This window comes from Camellia sinensis, chromosome 13 (assembly GCF_055761805.1).
Source record: "Camellia sinensis isolate YWXY chromosome 13, ASM5576180v1, whole genome shotgun sequence".
In the NCBI taxonomy this organism is placed as follows: domain Eukaryota; kingdom Viridiplantae; phylum Streptophyta; class Magnoliopsida; order Ericales; family Theaceae; genus Camellia; species Camellia sinensis.
This window is the reverse complement of record NC_138973.1, coordinates 142427319-142447259: the sequence shown is the minus strand read 5'-3', so window position 1 is coordinate 142447259 and position 19941 is coordinate 142427319. Positions and strand designations below refer to the sequence as shown.

General features: G+C 40.4%; 1 protein-coding gene across 1 annotated transcript; it reads right to left on the bottom strand.

Moving 5' to 3' along the window:
* Positions 1–4353: 4353 nt before the first annotated feature.
* Positions 4354–7426, bottom strand: LOC145805760 (uncharacterized). Its single transcript, XM_082900957.1, has 4 exons — positions 5057–7426; positions 4860–4979; positions 4673–4793; positions 4354–4574 (listed from the first exon to the last, which is right to left on the bottom strand). Exons 1-4 carry the CDS (start codon positions 7424–7426, stop codon positions 4354–4356), a joined length of 2832 nt encoding a protein of 943 aa, XP_082757083.1.
* Between the last annotated feature and the right edge of the window lie 12515 nt (positions 7427–19941).

Below are 19941 nucleotides of genomic sequence, written 5' to 3'. Positions count from 1 at the left end.
GAGAAGGACGGAGAGAGTCAGAAAAAAACTTCCTTCTTGAGTGGTAAAAGAGAAATTTAGAGAGAAATAAATGTAAGGGGAATAGGATAAAGACTAAATCGAATTCAAATTGATCCTTTTGGACTTAACAATTGAACACCTACCTGATTTAAAAAAAATCTTCAATGAGTTGCTTAAGTAATCCTATTATCGTCAAGCTACAATCACTTTGCACATTCTCTTTCATGGAGGTTAAGAAAAATTAGTTTGAGTTAAGTTTGGCCACTTAAGCTAATGAAGCTAGTAGTTGCCTAACTTAGTTAGTTCGAGTGAGTATGTATTTCAGATTGTGAGATAGTTCAGGTGTTGCCGTTCAAAGCTTTGGAGGTGGGTCTGCAACATTTAGAGGTGTACTGCTCTGTTTAACCTCCTCTTCCATGAGGAAGGAAGTGTTCTGGTGGCTCACATTCTTTGTGGGTTTCGGCCAGTTGGTTTAACTCGTCTACCCAAAAATCTGTGGGTAAGTGAGTTTGTTTCAGATATGTTCTTATGCTCCGTTTGGAGGTGTGATGTTGTTTTGCTGTCCATCTTTTGTATCAATGTTCATCTCCATACAGTGGTGTTTCGATGCCGGAATGTCCGTTGTGATCAAGGTTCATGGATGGTTTTGTTGGGTTTGTCCAGCTGGTTGATTGTCAAGGTGGTCTCCGGCATTTTGTCGTCGAAGGTGTGTTTCTTTGATGGTCGCTGTTCTCTGCATCTTTCGATTGTGGTGAACCAGTGTGATGGCGAGTGGTGTTCACCTCCATACCAGCGTGTTTCTTCTGCCGTTGATGGAGGTGATGGGCAGGTCGCAGGTTTGAATATTTACGATTTTTGCCGGTGGTTATATGTTACTGCGCAAATGCTTGTTGGAATTGCTTTGTGCTTCAAGGTTGCCATGACGTACTCCTGCACTGATATTGTCCTGTGTGGGACTGATTCTACTCCGGCGTAAGTTTGTTTACTGCGGCTTGTCCTTCTCCGACGTTGGTTGTTACCGGCGTGGTTGGTATAGTTGCGGTGATTAGTAGTTGCGTGCAATGCACAGTCTTGTGCATGTGTGAGTTTTTTGAAGGAGACGATGTATGGCTCACGCAAGTTAGAGCGCGTGGAGGGCATGGGTTTACCCACATCACGTCACTGTTAGCGTGTATGGGTGTACTGGGTCACGTGGGTGTTCTGATTCTCACTGCCCAAGATTGAATTTGGTGTATCTTGCTTCAAAACTGTGGATTTCTTTTGGCTGGTATTCATCTATACATATTTATATTTTATATTTATCTATAGTTTGTCATGGGCCTATATGCACGGTTTTATTGGGGCAGAACAACGAGTTGTTGTGGGTGTTGTATGCATAGGTTATTGGACCAGCACATGGGTATCACAGTGGGTTTATTTTAATTGGACTATTATTTTTTGGGCCCACCGTGATTGTTATGTGATGAAGAATTCATGGGCTGTTCTGCCAAGCCGTGGACTTTCTTTATCTGTGGGCTTGTGTCTCACTTGGATTGTGGTGTGGTTATTACATTAGTGGCCTTATTTTGGACTTCATTTATATAATTTAAGTGGGCCACTAATGAGGGTTTTTTGGGTTTATATTTTTTGTTTAGACTCTTGGCAACGAATCATTCATAGTTAATGATTTTATGATGTTTGATTGTGTGATCCTCATGTGACTCGATATGAGGGAGGTTTTGAGCCATCTCTGCCAAGAGTGATTGGGGAGTCACTGCTATGGGGAATAGTGGTTTGACAACTAACCGAGTTAGAGACTGGGAGATGAGCGGGAGGATAGCTACTGGTTTTCTGGTTGGTTCTTGTCTTCATGTGACCCGTCCTAATTGATCGTATTGCCACGCCTGACATGGAGTGTAGGGCCCACTGCCGTGGGGTTTGAGGCTTGTGATCTACCAAGGAAGGGACTGGGGGATGTGATGATTGATCTCATGATTTTGTTGGCTGTGTATTGGTTTGTTGCTGAGGGGCTACTGTCTGTTTCACTTCAACTCCCTAACCCGTGGCTTATGGTTTTTGATCGTGCTAGCATCATGTGACTTTGCTGGGATTTCTCATGGGGTAGATTTTATCCTCTGACATGGCTTTGGTTAAGTGGCTTGGATGTCACGGCTGTGAGGAGTGGGTTGCTTATTGGATTCCATGTTTTATCTGCAGTAGAGACTGGGGGCTTGCGGGGTTGATTATTATCTTTGACTCGGCTTGTGGGTTGTTGTTTGGTCTGTGTGTCTGTTTTGTTTAGTAGCTTAGTGGTGTTTTTTTTGGTGTATCTCTGCCCATATATCCACCTCAAGTTCCCATCTATTATCTCTGATGGTAGGGGTTACTTGAGGGCAAAGAGGATATATGAGCAAAGTTGGGGTTTTTCTATATTTCTGTTGTTCTTGTTTGTTCACCCTATTTTTTTAGGGTTGCAGTGGTAATTGTTGTTGGTTATATTTGTTTTTATTTGTTGTTAGGCGTGCCTGGGGTATGCCCCTTGTAAACTTGTAAATTTTCAATGTCTTTATTTTATGACTTACTTACCCAAAAAAAAAAAGTTAGTTCGAGACCAAACGAGTGAAGGGAGGAGAAGGACCGAGAGAGTTCAAGAGAAACATTCTTCTTGAGAGCTAGAGGAGAAAGTTAGATAAAAGAAAAGGAAATAAGATTAAAATTAAAGCGAGTTCAAATCATCCGTTTGGACTTGAGAATTGAACGCTTAGGTGATTTACGAAACCTTAAATGAGGTGCTTAAATTAATTTACGAAACCTCAAATGAGGTGCTTAAGTTAAACCAATACCGTTAAGCTACAATTGCTGAGTAGATTCTCTTTCCTAGAGGCTAAGCAAAATCAATTTGAGTTAAACTTCGCAACTTAAGCCAATGAAACTATTAGTTGCCTAAGGTAATTATTTCCTAGAACATTATTCACCCAAAAAAATTTCCTAGAACATAAGGGAGAAGAAGCTTGGAGAAGGACGGATAGAGTTACGGAGAAACCTTCTTCTTGAGAATTAGAAGAGAAAGTAAGGGAAAATAAATGGAAATAGGAAGAAAATTAAAGAGAATTCAAATTTATGCTTTTGGACGTGAGAATTGAGCACGTTGTTGGTTAAGAAAACGTTAAATGAGTTTCTTAAGTTAAACTAATCTCGTTTTGTAAATTCTGTTTTTTCGAGGCTAACTAAGATTAGTTTGAGTTAAACTTGGCCACTTAAGCTAATAAACTATTAGTTGACTAACCAAATTTGTTCCTAGAACAAAAGAGAGATGGATGGAGAAGGACGAAGAGAGTTAGAGAGAAACTTTCTTCTTGAGAGTTAGGAGAGAAGGTTAGAGAAAAGAAAGGGAAACAAGATGATAATTAACGCAAATTCAAATTAATGCTTTTTGACACGAGAATTGAACAGTTAGGCGATTTGGAAAACATTAAATGAGTTGCTGATGCTAAACTTATATTGTTAAGTTAAAATTACTCCCAGTAACTTGTCTTTCTTAGAGGCTAAGCGAAATTAGTTTGAGTTGAACTTGGCCAGTTAATTTGATGAAACTATTAGTCGCCAAAGCTAATTAGTTCTTACAACAAAAGAGAAAAGCACGAAGAAGGACGAAGGACGAAGAGAGTGAGAAAAAAAACTTCCTTCTTGAGTGGTAAAAGAGAAATTTAGAGAGAAAGAAATGTAAGGGAAATAGGGTGAAAGTTAAATCGAATTCAAATCGGTCATTTTGGACTTGAGAATTGAACACTTAGCTGATTTAAGAAACATCAAATGAGTTGCTTAAGTAATCCTAATATCGTCAAGCTACAATTACTCTCTTTCAAGGAAGCCAAGAAAAATTAATTTGAGTTAAGTTTGGCCCCTTAAGCTAATGAAGCTATTAGTTGCCGAACCTAATTAGTTCGAGAACAAAAGAGAGAAGGGAGGAGAAGGTTAGTTCAAGAGAAACATTCTTTTTTTTTTTTTTGGGTGAATAAGAATAAATTAAAACAAAACAAAAATTACACGATTACAAGGGGCATACCCCAGGCCCTACCACTACTACAACAAAGACACCAAAAGGAGCAGCAACCAAGCTACAACACAAGAACCCAATCGAACAGACTTACAAACAAAACAGACCGCATAAAACCTATTCAGGCGCCATGTCCATGATAAACAGGGGGCCTGCACAAGGCCACCATGAAAGGCAACGAGCATGTCCAAAACAACATAAAAAAATAAAATAAACAGCCCAAAATGGGGCCCACACACTAGCTAAATGGACTACAAACACCTAGGAAGGGTACAAATTACAACCAAGAACAAAACACCAAGAGGACACAAAATAATTTATACAGCCATAAGTAGACCTATTCTTTGACTTTTTGAGGATTCTAGACAAGGCGCATTTAGCTGCCATCGCCGAAACGGAATTCCAATCATCACGAAGCCACCAAGAAGGGCGCAAAATGCTGCCACCTCTCCACCACCAGTAAAACATTTTGGAAACAAAACTGCATCTTCCAGATTTGCACAGCTTGATGTCACATAAACTCCCCCTGTACATGGAACTGTAATCATGAACAAAAGACAGCCACATATAGAAGTTGAAACTGTTTTTGTGATCAAATAGGAGCAGAAAAAGAACATAAATTATATAAATTCTCACTACACTCGGCCCACAATAAAATATGTCTCTCCTCTCCATAGTGTCTCACATCACTCAACCCACAACTCACAGATATAGACTCCATCTGGAATAGTAGCTGAGTTGAAAGAGCATCCCTGGCCTGCAAAATAGAAAATATACAGCATATATACAAACTCATTAGAAAGCCAGCTTTGGTACAACTCACATCTCTCAACCCACATTTAGAGTGTATAATGTACTGGCTCGCTTCACTCAACCCACAGTGAGTCTTGACCTGTCCATTCCTTAGATTAAACAGCATAAAGAATCTGATTGTCAACTGTACCTGCAAAATAATAACCATTTAAGAAACACTCACTATATGCTACTTTCACTCAACCCTCAAAATATAGGTGAACTCACATCCCTTGTGCCTCTTCCAGCAATAGGCAAACTCATGATTGTTGTTGGCAGATTCCATTGTGACAAATACCAGCTATCACCTGTAGACAACATCACATTACTCAAAGAAATAATCCTACCCCTCACCATTTGGATAATTTGTTTGGTGACAATCTCAGCAGGAATACTAGTTTGACTAAAAACTCTACTATTCCTCTCCCTCCAGATGTGATACACCGTACACATAAAGGACAACTTAGTAATAGCAGACTTCAGAGATCTACCTTTAGTAGAAGTCACAGCCAGCTCAACATTGTCAGCCCAGTTGAGGTTAGGCCAACTCACATTACATTTACCCTGGATAGCAGCCCAAATCTGTGATGAATAGGCACACCTAAAGAAAAGATGTGAATGACTCTCCATAGGATCATTGCAGAGGGGACAACTAGGGTGAGTAACAAGCCCAAAAACCTGCAATCTATCCCTAGTATTCAATCTCTCATGAATAGCCAACCAAACAATAAAGCTAACCCTAGGAATATAGGGATGCCCCCATAGCAATTTACTCCAAGAGACTTTAGGACCCTTATCCCTCCAGCAGTCCCAAGTAGACTGAATAGTGAAAAGACCATCACCAGTAAGACTCCACCAAGGACAATCCTGAGTGTTCACAGAGGGTTTAAAAGTGGTGGGAGTAGATGCAATCCACTCTCGGATCTCCCAAGAATTAGGGAAAGGCCACTTCCAAGCACCACTAGAGATGATGGTGCTAACTTTAGAGTTGCAGTCAAGACCTGAATCATAGGCAATTCTGGGCCCAAACCTGCTCCACAATGGTCCAAGGGGATGCCAGTTATCAAACCATAGAAAAGCTTGCTCCCCATTACCAATTTCAAGTTTAATAAGGGGGAGAAGGAGATGTCTAAGCTTCAGGATTTTCCTCCAGACCCATGAGGGGTCACTAGGGACTTTAACATACCAGAAACTCCTACCTTTGAGTAAGTAGGACTTGACCCATTGGCACCACATAGAGCCCTCTCCACCAGAGAAGAGGAACCAAACATGTTTAGCTACAGCAGCCTTATTCCAAATACCCATGTCTTTGAAACCCAAACCCCCCTCATTCTTGGGTTTACATATGGAGCTCCAAGCAATCTTAGCACTATGCTTCTTCAAATCAGACCCAGACCAAAGAAAGGCTCTAAGCAGGCTCTCAATATCTCTAATAACCTTTCTAGGAAGGATGAACATAGAGGACCAATACACTTGCATCGAAAAGAGGATGGTTTGAATGAGTTGAGCTCTACCCGCATAGGATAGAAGTTTATTAGTCCAACTCCTAATACGCTTCGTTATCCTATCGATCAGAATTTGGCAATCAAAAGCCTTGAGCTTAGTGGTAATCAAAGGAACTCCCAAGTATTTAACCGGGAGAGTCACCTCATTGAACTTAGCAATATGAAGAATCTCCTCTCTGAGGTGCCTGTTACAACCAGAGAAGAAAATATTACTCTTGTTAGGACTCGGAGTAAGGCCTGATAGCCTTCTGAATTCATCCAATCCTTGCATAATAAGGTTCACAGTCCCAGGATCACCTTTACTGAAAATCATCAGATCATCAGCAAAACAAAGGTTCACAATTTTGGTCTTATCGCACCTCCAATGGAACTTAAACATAGGACTCTTGGCTTTTTCAGCAAGGATTCTAGCAAGAATTTCCATAGCTAGCACAAACAGGTAAGGAGACATAGGGTCTCCCTGTCTAAGCCCTCTGGCACCTTTGAAGTACCCATGAAGACTACCATTAATGCAAATAGAGAAAGAGGGACTGGTCATACACGCCTTGATCCAATTAATCATATTTAGAGGGAAGTCCATAGCTTTGAGGATATCAAGGATAAACTCCCATCTAACATTGTCATAGGCTTTCATGATGTCCACTTTCATAGCACACCTAGGGACCTTGGAGTCTCTATGGTAACCTCTCATGATCTCTTGGGACAGAAATATATTATCCGAGATCCTTCTACCAGGAACAAAAGCAGATTGAACAGGATCAATCAAACTCGGCAACACAAGCTTAACTCTATTCGCTATGATTTTGGCAATACATTTATAAATAGTGTTACAACAAGAAATGGGTCTGTAATCACCCACCTTCATGGGATTGGGAATCTTGGGGATAAGGGCAATGATAGTGCTATTGACTTCCGTGAGAAGCTTGCCAGACTCAAAGAAAGACCTGATAGCAGTAGTCACCTCCTTACCCACAATATCCCAAGAGCTCTTAAAGAAGCCCGCTGAGTAGCCATCAGGGCCAGGGGCCTTATTGGCCTTGAGGGACCAAAAGACCTCCTTACAACCAGAGAAGAAAATATCATCTAGCTGCATTGCATGATCGAATCTGTTTTGCATGTCATGCATCGATTTGAAGTCGGTTTTGGAAGAGAAAAATGGCATTCATGTGTTCTTGAAGAAAAGTCTCGTTTTGATCCGAAAGTTTGGAACCAAAACCATGTTTTTGTGTTTGTTCTTGCATGACCTTCTTGTATGGGTGCCCATGTCCATGTTTTGAACTCATGGCATGAAATCTTTGGTTTTTGTAACAAGTTATGATCTTGCATTCATTTTCTTCATGATCTTGTTCTTCATGCTCTTCAAAGGGAAACCCAGGTTTCCCCGACTTTGCTTTTGAATGAGGCCATCGGGACCACACCTCGGCAAGGAGGTGTAGGACCTCGGCAAAGACCTGGTTGGTACCCAGTGTGTTTCCATGAGACGGGAGCTGTGTTTAGACTCCCAGCATGTTTTGCTTTGTTGTTGACTTGGATCTGGAGAGAATGCCGGGATCATTTGTATGCATATAAAGCTTGTTTTGAGAATGTGATCGCCATGTGATTGTAGGTCCTTGATCCTTGCTTCGAGCCTACACCCGAGGAAATCTATGTGAGTGGTGCTTTTAATAAAGTTATGTTATACTGTTTTGATAAATCTTGCTTTGCTTTGTCTTGATAAAAGTATTTGTTAAGCATGAATGAATAGCTTGTTTGATGTATCAAGTATAAGCTTTGTTTTGATGTCATTCTTGAAAAGTCCCTTGTACTGGAGGACTATAAACTTTCGCAGTACCAAGTACACAAGTCCCTTGTGCTGGAGGACTCTAAACTTTCGCAGCACTAAGCATAAAAAAGGATACGGTCCTTTCTTGGAAAGACTCTTGTGTTAAAGTGGGCTACGGGCCTAAGTAACACAAGACCATCGTGTTAAACCGGGCTACGGGCCTAAGTAACACAAGACCATCGTGTTAAAAAGGGCTACGGGCTTAAGTAACACAAGTCCCTTGTGCTGGAGGACTATAAACTTTCGCAGTACCTTTGACTAATCGATTACGGATCGTACAGCCTTTGTTTTGCCACTAACAGTTTACCGCGTGGATCTGTTGTTCGGAAAGCTTGATTTGTGTTTTGCCGATGTCAGTAAGCATCCCTTGAGACTTGTAAGACTTAATAGATGAATACGGTTCATCAAAAGCTTGATTTGTGTTTTGCCGATGTTAGTAAGCATCCCTTGAAGACTTGTAAAACCTTGATAGATGAATACGGTTCATCAAAAGCTTGATTTGTGTTTTGCCGATGTTAGTAAGCATCCCTTGAAGACTTGTAAAACCTTGATAGATGAATACGGTTCATCCCTTGTTTTGATAAAGTTTTGATGTGTTTTTGCTTTGAAAAGATCTCGGTTAAGATTCATATGGTTTTGGCATGTTTTGTTTTGAAGGATCTCGGCTATATTCATGCAAAACCTTTATTACTAGTACCATTCACTGAGTATCCAAGCTCACCCTCTCTATATATATGTAGGTGATGAGCAGGACGTCGGCGACGCCTAGATGTGTTTTTGAAAGCTTGTTTTGGACCCATGATTTTGTCGGCTTTGTTTTGTATTCACGGCAATGTTATTTCTTTTACGTCGACGAATCTTGAAAATCATGCTTCTTGGCTTGTATTCACTGTATTTTGTATATGACGGCTCGAGAAGCCTTTTGATCAAGATGTAATACGTATTTCACTTTGTTGTATTCAAGTTGTAAAGATGTATGCCATATCATTGGACTTATGCACAGCTCTTATGGACTACTTGTATTTTGATTTATTGCTTCCGCACTTGTGAGCCCCGTTTATTATACTCTGATTGTGTTAAACTTTTGAAAGTTGGTGTTCAGTAATCACGGATTACTGGCCATCACGGCACCAAACTACTAGGGGCGGTTTGGGGTCGTGACAGAATGGTATCAGAGCACAAGTTCCTCAGCATATGTTATTCACACACCTTGAGTCCTAAAGAGCATAGGATTTCCCTTAGAAAGATGTTAGGACTTGCATCGTGGTACTTGCTATTCGAATGAGGTGTGCATTATATTGACATGCCTATTTGTTATTTGCCTACGCGGTTATTTGCTTATTTGTTTTAAAGTCACACTTTGCATGCTTATAGCATTATAAGGAGAGGTAGACCTCCAATTGGCCGAGATCGGCCCGAAGACAGAATGGACAGACTGGAGAGATTAGTTGAAGGTTTGGCCCGCAAGTTGAGGCAAACCAGGCAACAGTTCGCTAGTGCTACGTCGACTCAGGCCGAGCAGACCAACGGCCGAAATGTAGTTCCGCCTCCACCTCCTCCAGTGCCGCAAGTCCCTCCGCAGCCAGCCTTATATGGGGACGGCACGATAGCTTTGATCAGGGAGTTCAAGAAAATGAAACCACCGAGGTTCTCTGGGGGTATAGAGCCAATGAAGGCTGAGGCGTGGGTTCTAGAAATGGAAAAGTTGTTCGAGATCTTTCCTAGCACCGACGCCCAGAAGGTGACGTTAGCAGCATTCACGTTAGACGATGACGCTCGCAGATGGTGGGTGATGGTTCGAGAAAGTAATCCGGATTTGACCTGGACCCGATTCTTGGAGTTGTTCTACAACAAACACTTTCCCCTAAGTGTTCGAAACCGCAAGGCTACCGAATTTCAGACCTTGGCGCAAGGCAACCGAACAGTGGCGGAATACGACCGCACTTTTACTAAATTGGTGAGGTTTGCACCTCACATAGCCAACGATGAATACATGAAGGCTAGAAAGTTCGAGAGTGGGCTTCGCGGACCGATTCAAGACAGGGTTAGCTTGCTCAATATGCCGACTTACGCCGAGGTGTTGGACAAAGCCATTCTGGCCGAAGCAAACTTAAACCGATACCAGAGCTCGAGGGAGAACCAGCGGAAGAGACAGAACTATGACAATCGCCGAGCACAGCAGGGTACCAAGAAGAGGACGAACATGGGTAGTTGTAGTAACCTACGACAGGAAGGTAATGCTAAACCGACGTGTTCGGATTGTGGGAAGCAACATTTTGGGGTCTGTCGTCGGACATCTGGAGCCTGTTATGAATGTGGCGAAATAGGTCATTATGTGAGAGACTGCCCTAAGACAAAGGCTGATAACAACAAGAAGGGCGAGAATACCTCGGGTTCCGTCCAGAGGGGTAATGCTGGAAGAGAACAGATGAGACAGGGCAGAGCATTTGCGCTAGTACCAGGAGACACTCAGAATGCTGAAACAGTGGTGTCAGGTATGCTCCTAATCTGCTCCCAAGGTGCTTATGTGTTGATTGATTCGGGTTCAACGCATTCGTTTGTATCTGCTAAATTTGCCGAGAAGATTAATAGAGAACTAGAGCCCCTCGATTATGTGTTATCTGTGTCTACTCCATCTAGGAGATCCATGGTTGTTGTGTCCATTTATAGAGCATGTGCTGTTGTGATCGAAAATGTCGAATTGCCAGTAGATTTAATGCCTCTAGATATAACTCCTTTTGATGTTATACTGGGAATGGATTGGTTAGCCGCTAATCATGCAACCATAAATTGTGTTTCGAAAAGTGTCACACTGAAGCCACCAAACCTAGCTGAGGTTGTTTTCCAGGGTAAAGGTATAGTGTCCCCACCTTACTTAATTTCGTCTATTAAGGCCTACAAGTTGATTCAGAAAGGGTGTCGAGGCTACTTGTGTAGTATACTGAGAGATCTGAATGGATACGTTAATTTAGCCGACATCCCAGTTGTTAACGAATTCCCCGACGTCTTCCCAAACGAATTGCCTGGCCGCTTAGTCGATAGAGAGATAGAGTTTACTGTTGATATTATGTCGGGAACACAGCCGATCTCCAAAACGCCCTATAGGATGGCCCCTGCTGAACTTAGAGAATTAAAACTGCAATTACAGGAATTATTGGATAAGGGATTTATTAGGCCGAGCACTTCACCATGGGGAGCACCTGTTTTATTTGTTAAGAAAAAGGATGGCTTTGCATTGATTATAGAGAACTTAATAAAGTCACCATCAAGAACAAGTACCCATTACCTAGGATTGATGATCTGCTTGACCAATTACAAGGAGCACGAGTCACCTTAGGTCTGGTTAACACCAACTTAGATGTTGAGAAAACTGCTTTTCGGACAAGATATGGCCACTACGAGTTTTTAGTAATGCCTTTTGGAGTGACCAATGCCCCTACTGCATTTATGGATTTAATGAACAGAGTCTTCAAGCCATATTTAGATGAGTTTGTAGTTGTCTTCATTGATGATATATTGATCTATTCCAAGAGTAAAGCTGAACATGAAAGTCATTTGAGACTTGCCTTACAGATTTTGAGAGACCAGAAATTATATGCTAAGTTTAACAAGTGTGAATTTTGGCTTATCTCATTTTTGGGTCATGTGATTAGTGAAGAGGGTATCTCGGTTGATCCTAGCAAAATTGAAGCCGTAGTAAATTGGCCGAGGCCGACTAATGTATCCGAGATTCGTAGTTTTTTGGGCTTGGCAGGTTATTACAGAAAGTTTGTGAAGGATTTCTCAAGGATTGCAATTCCATTGACGCAATTGACTAAGAAGGGAACACCGTATGAATGGACTAAAGATCGGGAGTCAGCTTTCCAGGCACTGAAGACGAGGTTAGTTACAGCACCAGTACTCGTACTTCCATCAGGTAACGAAGAGTTTCATATCTATAGCGATGCTTCACATAAGGGCTTGGGTTGTGTGTTAATGCAAAGGGGTAAGGTTATAGCTTATGCATCTCGTCAGTTGAAACCCCATGAGAAGAACTATCCTACCCATGATTTAGAATTAGCAGCCATGGTATTTGCTTTGAAGATTTGGCGTCACTATTTGTATGGAGCTTCTTGTCAGGTTTTTACAGATCATAAGAGTTTAAAGTACCTGTTCACACAGAAAGAATTGAATTTGAGGCAGAGGAGGTGGCTCGAGTTGTTGAAAGAGTATGATATGCAAATTCAGTATCACCCAGGTAAAGCTAACAGCGTAGCCGACGCTTTGAGCAGGAAGACAGGTGGGAATTTGGCGTGTTTGACCATGATAGCAGTTGAGCCAACTATTGTTGATGAGGTAAAGACAAGACAGATGGAGGATAAATTCTTCAAGAAAGTGGCCGAGGAAATTGTCACAAAGCCGAGACCAGGGTATACCATCGAAAATCAAGTGCTTAAGTTTGAAGGAAGGTTGTGCGTGGCCGATATCCCAGAGTTGAAAGGGAGAATTTTGCAGGGAGCTCATGGTTCCAAGTTTGTTGTTCATCCAGGGAACACTAAGATGTATCAGGATGTGAAACAGACGTTCTGGTGGCCAAACATGAAAAGAGAAATAGCCGAATTCGTGTCCCAGTGTTTGCATTGTCAACAAGTAAAAGCGGAACATCAATGACCGGCAGGACTCCTTCAACCTTTGCCGATTCCTAAGTGGAAATGGGAACACATCTCCATGGATTTTGTGATTGGTTTGCCAAAGACACCGAAAGGTATGGATTCGATTTGGTTGTTGTTGATAGATTAACTAAGTCAGCACACTTTTTACCTGTTAAGACTATCTTCAACGCCGATCAACTTGCCTTGCTATACGTGAACGAGATTGTTAGACTTCACGGAGTGCCGATGTCAATTGTGTCAGACCGAGATCCTAATTTGTTTCTAGATTTTGGCAGAGTCTACAGAGGGCTTTTGGAGCCGAGCTGAGATTTAGTACAGCTTTTCATCCCCAGACGGATGGGCAGTCAGAGAGGACAATTTAGACACTTGAAGATATGCTTAGACTTTGGGTATTGGACTTCCTAGCAAGTTGGGGAACACATTTGCCCTTAGTGGAATTCGCTTACAACAACAGTTATCAAGCTAGCATTGGCATGGCGCCGTATGAAGCCTTGTACGGAAGAAAGTGTAGGTCGCCGATATGTTGGACTGAAGTTGGAGACAGAGCTCTGCTTGGTCCTGAATTTATTCAAGTAACAACAGAGAAGATTAAACTTATCGAACAGAGGATTAAGACTGCCTAGAACCGACAAAAGAGCTACGCCGACCAGAGAAGGAACGAGATAGAATTCGAAGTTGGGGATCATGTATTCCTGAAAGTTTCACCAATGAAAGGAGTTTCCAGATTTGGGAAGAAAAGTAAGTTATCACCTCGTTATATTGGGCCATTCGAAATCCTTGACAAGGTTAACTCCGTTGCCTACAGACTTGCTTTGCCGCCAGATTTAAGCCAAGTCCACAATGTGTTTCATGTTTCGATGTTGAGGAAGTACATCCGAGATCCACTACATGTAATTGATCATTCTAGGATTACGGTTAATGAGGATTTGGGCTACGAGGAGAAACCAATGAGGATTATTGACAAGCAAGTGAGGCAGTTGAGAAACAAATCGATACCTATGGTAAAGGTCGAATGGAAGGAGCATTATGGCACAGAAGCCACGTGGGAAAAGGAAGAGGATGTGAGAATCCGTTATCCGGAGTTGTTTATAGAGCAAGGTAATTTAAGTTTGGGGACCAAACTTCTTTAAGGGGGGTAGAATGTAGCAACCCTCACCTTACTCTTGTCATACTTGCATACATTCATGCATGATCTTGCCTTGTTATGTTGTTTTGAAAGTCTTGCCTTGCCTTGTTTTGTTTAAGTGATACTTGAATGATTTTGTTCTTTGCTCAGTGTGTAGCCGAGGTCATCTTGAGCTTAGTTCACCTTTGAACCTTTGTACTTAGAGCTGTTTTGGAACCCTTTGGTTGATCCCACCTTCACCTCGGGCTTTTTGCCGAGATGTTTTGCACTTAGTGATCCTTGTCCTTGGGCAGGTATGACCTAGACCGAGGTGTGGCACACCCCGGCCAAGGTGTGGCACAGCTTAGTCAAGTGTCGTCCTCCCTAGCCGATGTCTTTGTTACCCTATTGACGAAGCTTTGACTTTGGCCGATGTCATTTCTTGCGGATGTGTCTTACCCCAGCTTGCTGCGTACGCTTTGTCATAGACTTGTCTTATCAACCAATCACCTTTTGAGTTGAACCAACCCGGTAGCGCCACGTGTCCGAGCTGATCGTTAAGATAGCCGGCAGACCTGGAACCAAATCATTTTGCCTCAAATCTTGGCCTTTAGAGAGAGAAGCTCTAGAGAGAAGGAGGAGAAGTTCTTGAGTGAGAATAGATCTTCCAAGCTTGATCTTCGAGGTTTGAACCGTTGGATTCAAGTTTTGAGGTTAGAATCTTGATCTACTTTGGTTGTAGTTATTGATCATCTAGCTGCATTGCATGATCGAATCTGTTTTGCATGTCATGCATCGATTTGAAGTCGGTTTTGGAAGAGAAAAATGGCATTCATGTGTTCTTGAAGAAAAGTCTCGTTTTGATCCGAAAGTTTGGAACCAAAACCATGTTTTTGTGTTTGTTCTTGCATGACCTTCTTGTATGGGTGCCCATGTCCATGTTTTGAACTCATGGCATGAAATCTTTGGTTTTTGTAACAAGTTATGATCTTGCATTCATTTTCTTCATGATCTTGTTCTTCATGCTCTTCAAAGGGAAACCCAGGTTTCCCCGACTTTGCTTTTGAATGAGGCCATCGGGACCACACCTCGGCAAGGAGGTGTAGGACCTCGACAAAGACCTGGTTGGTACCCAGTGTGTTTCCATGAGACGGGAGCTGTGTTTAGACTCCCAGCATGTTTTGCTTTGTTGTTGACTTGGATCTGGAGAGAATGCCGGGATCATTTGTATGCATATAAAGCTTGTTTTGAGAATGTGATCGCCATGTGATTGTAGGTCCTTGATCCTTGCTTCGAGCCTACACCCGTGGAAATCTATGTGAGTGGTGCTTTTAATAAAGCTATGTTATACTGTTTTGATAAATCTTGCTTTGCTTTGTCTTGATAAAAGTATTTGTTAAGCATGAATGAATAGCTTGTTTGATGTATCAAGTATAAGCTTTGTTTTGATGTCATTCTTGAAAAGTCCCTTGTACTGGAGGACTATAAACTTTCGCAGTACCAAGTACACAAGTCCCTTGTGCTGGAGGACTCTAAACTTTCGTAGCACTAAGCATAAAAGGATACGGTCCTTTCTTGGAAAGACTCTTGTGTTAAAGCAGGCTACGGGCCTAAGTAACACAAGACCATCATGTTAAACCGGGCTACGGGCCTAAGTAACACAAGACCATCGTGTTAAACCGGGTTACGGGCCTAAGTAACACAAGACCATCGTGTTAAAAAGGGCTACGGGCTTAAGTAACACAAGTCCCTTGTGCTGGAGGACTATAAACTTTCGCAGTACCTTTGACTAATCGATTACGGATCGTACAACCTTTGTTTTGCCAATGACGGTTTACCGCGTGGATCTGTTGTTCGGAAAGCTTGATTTGTGTTTTGCCGATGTCAGTAAGCATCCCTTGAGACTTGTAAGACTTAATAGATGAATACGGTTCATCAAAAGCTTGATTTGTGTTTTGCCGATGTTAGTAAGCATCCCTTGAAGACTTGTAAAACCTTGATAGATGAATACGGTTCATCAAAAGCTTGATTTGTGTTTTGCCGATGTTAGTAAGCATCCCTTGAAGACTTGTAAAACCTTGATAGATGAATACGGTTCATCCCTTGTTTTGATAAAGTTTTGATGTGTTTTTTTGCTTTGAAAAGATCTCGGTTAAGATTCATATGGTTTTGGCATGTTTTGTTTTGAAGGATCTCGACTATATTCATGCAAAACCTTTATTACTAGTACCATTCACTGAGTATCCAAGCTCACCCTCTCTATATATATGTAGGTGATGAGCAGGACGTCGGCGACGCCTAGATGTGTTTTTGAAAGCTTGTTTTGGACCCATGATTTTGTCGGCTTTGTTTTGTATTCATGTCGGCAATGTTATTTCTTTTACGTTGGCGAATCTTGAAAATCATGCTTCTTGGCTTGTATTCACTGTATTTTGTATATGACAGCTCGAGAAGCCTTTTGATCAAGATGTAATACGTATTTCACTTTGTTGTATTCAAGTTGTAAAGATGTATGCCATATCATTGGACTTATGCACAGCTCTTATGGACTACTTGTATTTTGATTTATTGCTTCCGCACTTGTGAGCCCCGTTTATTACACTCTGATTGTGTTAAACTTTTGAAAGTTGGCCTTCGGTAATCACGGATTACTGGCCATCACGGCACCAAATGAGTTGCTGATGCTAAACTTATATTGTTAAGTTAAAATTACTCCCAGTAACTTGTCTTTCTTAGAGGCTAAGCAAAATTAGTTTGAGTTGAACTTGGCCAGTTAGTCTGATGAAACTATTAGTCACCAAAGCTAATTAGTTCCTAGAACAAAAGAGAGAAGCACGGAGAAGGGCGGAGAGAGTCAGAAAAAAACTTCCTTCTTGAGTGGTAAAAGAGAAATTTAGAGAGAAATAAATGTAAGGGGAATAGGATAAAGACTGAATCGAATTCAAATTGATCCTTTTGGACTTAACAATTGAACACCTAGCTGATTTAAAAAAAAATCTTATATGAGTTTCTTAAGTAATCCTAATATCGTCAAGCTACAATCACTTTGCACATTCTCTTTCATGGAGGTCAAGAAAAATTAGTTTGAGTTAAGTTTGGCAACTTAAGCTAATGAAGCTAGTAGTTGCCTAACTTAGTTAGTTCGAGAACAAACGAGTGAAGGGAGGAGAAGGACCGAGAGAGTTCAAGAGAAACATTCTCCTTGAGAGCTAGAGGAGAAAGTTAGATAAAAGAAAAGGAAATAGGATTAAAATTAAAGCGAGTTCAAATTATCCGTGTGGACTTGAGAATTGAACACTTAGGTGATTTACGAAACCTTAAATGAGGTGCTTAAATTAATTTACGAAACCTCAAATGAGGTGCTTAAATTAAAACAATATCGTTAAGCTACAATTGCTCAGTAGATTCTCTTTCTTGGAGGCTAAGCAAAATTAGTTTGAGTTAAACTTGGCAACTTAAGCCAATGAAACTATTAGTTGCCTAAGGTAATTATTTCCTAGAACAAAAGGGAGAAGCTTGGAGAAGGACGGATAGAGTTACGGAGAAACTTTCTTCTTGAGAATTAGAAGAGAAAGTAAGGGAAAATAAATGGAAATAGGAAGAAAATTCAAATTTATCCTTTTGGACGTGAGAATTGAGCACGTTGTTGGTTAAGAAAACATTAAATGAGTTTCTTAAGTTAAACTAATCTTGTTTAGTAAATTCTGTTTTTTCGAGGCTAACTAAGATTAGTTTGAGTTAAACTTGGCCACTTAAGCTAATAAACTATTAGTTGACTAACCAAATTTGTTCCTAGAACAAAAGAGAGATGGATGGAGAAGGACGAAGAGAGTTAGAGAGAAACTTTCTTCTTGAGAGTTAGGAGAGAAGGTTAGAGAAAAGAAAGGGAAACAAGATGATAATTAACGCAAATTCAAATTAATGCTTTTTGACAGGAGAATTGAACAGTTAGGCGATTTGGAAAAAATTAAATGAGTTGCTGATGCTAAACTTATATTGTTAAGTTAAAATTACTCCCAGTAACTTGTCTTTCTTAGAGGCTAAGCAAAATTAGTTTGAGTTGAACTTGGCCAGTTAATCTGATGAAACTATTAGTCACCAAAGCTAATTAGTTCCTACAACAAAAGAGAGAAGCACGGAGAAGGACGAAGGACGAAGAGAGTGAGAAAAAAACTTCCTTCTTGAGTGGTAAAAGAGAAATTTAGAGAGAAAGAAATGTAAAGGAAATAGGATGAAAGTTAAATCGAATTCAAATCGATCATTTTGGACTTGAGAATTGAACACTTAACTGATTTAAGAAACATCAAATGAGTTGCTTAAGTAATCCTAATATCGTCAAGCTACAATTACTCTCTTTCAAGGAGGCCAGGAAAAATTAGTTTGAGTTAAGTTTGGCCCCTTAAGCTAATGAAGCTATTAGTTGCCGAACCTAATTAGTTCGAGAACAAAAGAGAGAAGGGAGGAGAAGGACCGAGACTGTTCAACAGAAACATTCTTCTTGAGAGCTAAAAGAGAAAGTTAGATAAAAGAAAAAGAAATAGGATTAAATTTAAAGCGAATTCAAATCATCCGTTTGGACTTGAGAATTGAACACTTAGGTGATTTACAAAACCTTAAATGAGGTGCTTAAGTTAAACCAATACTGTTAAGCTACAATTACTCAGTAGATTCTCTTTGTTGGAGGCTAAGCAAGATTAGTTTGAGTTGAACATATCAACTTAAGCCAATTAAACTATTCACCCCCCCCCCCCCCAAAAAAAAAAAAAGCCATTGAAACTATTAGTTGCCTAAGGTAATTATTTCCTAGAACAAAAGGGAGAAGCTTGGAGAAGGACGGATAGAGTTACGGAGAAACTTTCTCCTTGAGAATTAGAAGAGAAAGTAAGGGAAAATAAATGGAAATAGGAAGAAAATTAAAGAGAATTCAAATTTATCCTTTTGGACGTGAGAATTGAGCACGTTGTTGGTTAAGGAAACATTAAATGAGTTTCTTAAGTTAAACTAATCTCGTTTAGTAAATTCTGTTTTTTCGAGGCTAACTGAGATTAGTTTGAGTTAAACTTGGCCACTTAAGCTAATAAACTATTAGTTGACTAGCCAAATTTGTTCCTCGAACAAAAGAGAGATGGATGGAGAAGGACGAAGAGAGTTAGAGAGAAACTTTTTTCTTGAGAGTTAGGAGAGAAGGTTAGAGAAAAGAAAGGGAAACAAGATGATAATTAACGCAAATTCAAATTAATGCTTTTTGACAGGAGAATTGAACAGTTAGGCGATTTGGAAAACATTAAATGAGTTGCTGATGCTAAACTTATATCGTTAAGTTAAAATTACTCCCTACTTGTCTTTCTTAGAGGCTAAGCAAAATTAGTTTGAGTTGAACTTGGCCAGTGAGTCTGATAAAACTATTAGTCGCCAAAGCTAATTAGTTCCTTGAACAAAAGAGAGAAGCATGGACTTAACAATTGAACACCTAGCTAATTTAAAAAAATCTTAAATGAGTTGCTTAAGTAATCCTAATATCGTCAAGCTACAATCACTTTGCACATTCTCTTTCATGGAGGTTAAGAAAAATTAGTTTGAGTTAAGTCTGGCCACTTAAGCTAATGAAGCTAGTAGTTGCCTAACTTAGCTAGTTCCAGAACAAACGAGTGAAGGGAGGAGAAGGACCGAGAGAGTTCAAGAGAAACATTCTTCTTGAGAGCTAGAGGAGAAAGTTAGATAAAAGAAAAGGAAATAGGATTAAAATTAAAGCGAGTTCAAATCATCCGTTTGGACTTGAGAATTGAACACTTAGGTGATTTACGAAACCTTAAATGAGGTGCTTAAATTAATTTACGAAACCTCAAATGAGGTGCTTAAGTTAAAACAATATCGTTAAGCTACAATTGCTCAGTAGATTCTCTTTCTTGGAGGCTAAGCAAAATTAGTTTGAGTTAAACTTGGCAACTTAAGCCAATGAAACTATTAGTTGCCTAAGGTAATTATTATTATTATTATTATTATTAGTTTTTATTATTATTTTTTTTTTT

Coding starts and splice junctions, on each gene's coding strand:
- LOC145805760 (XM_082900957.1), bottom strand. CDS start 7,426: ATGCAGCTAGATGATATTTTCTTCTCTGGTTGTAAGGAGGTCTTTTGG. Junction 4,980..5,056: donor CTGGAAGAGGCACAAGGGAT/GTGAGTTCACCT, acceptor ATTATTTTGCAG/GTACAGTTGACAATCAGATT. Junction 4,794..4,859: donor CTAAATGTGGGTTGAGAGAT/GTGAGTTGTACC, acceptor TCTATTTTGCAG/GCCAGGGATGCTCTTTCAAC.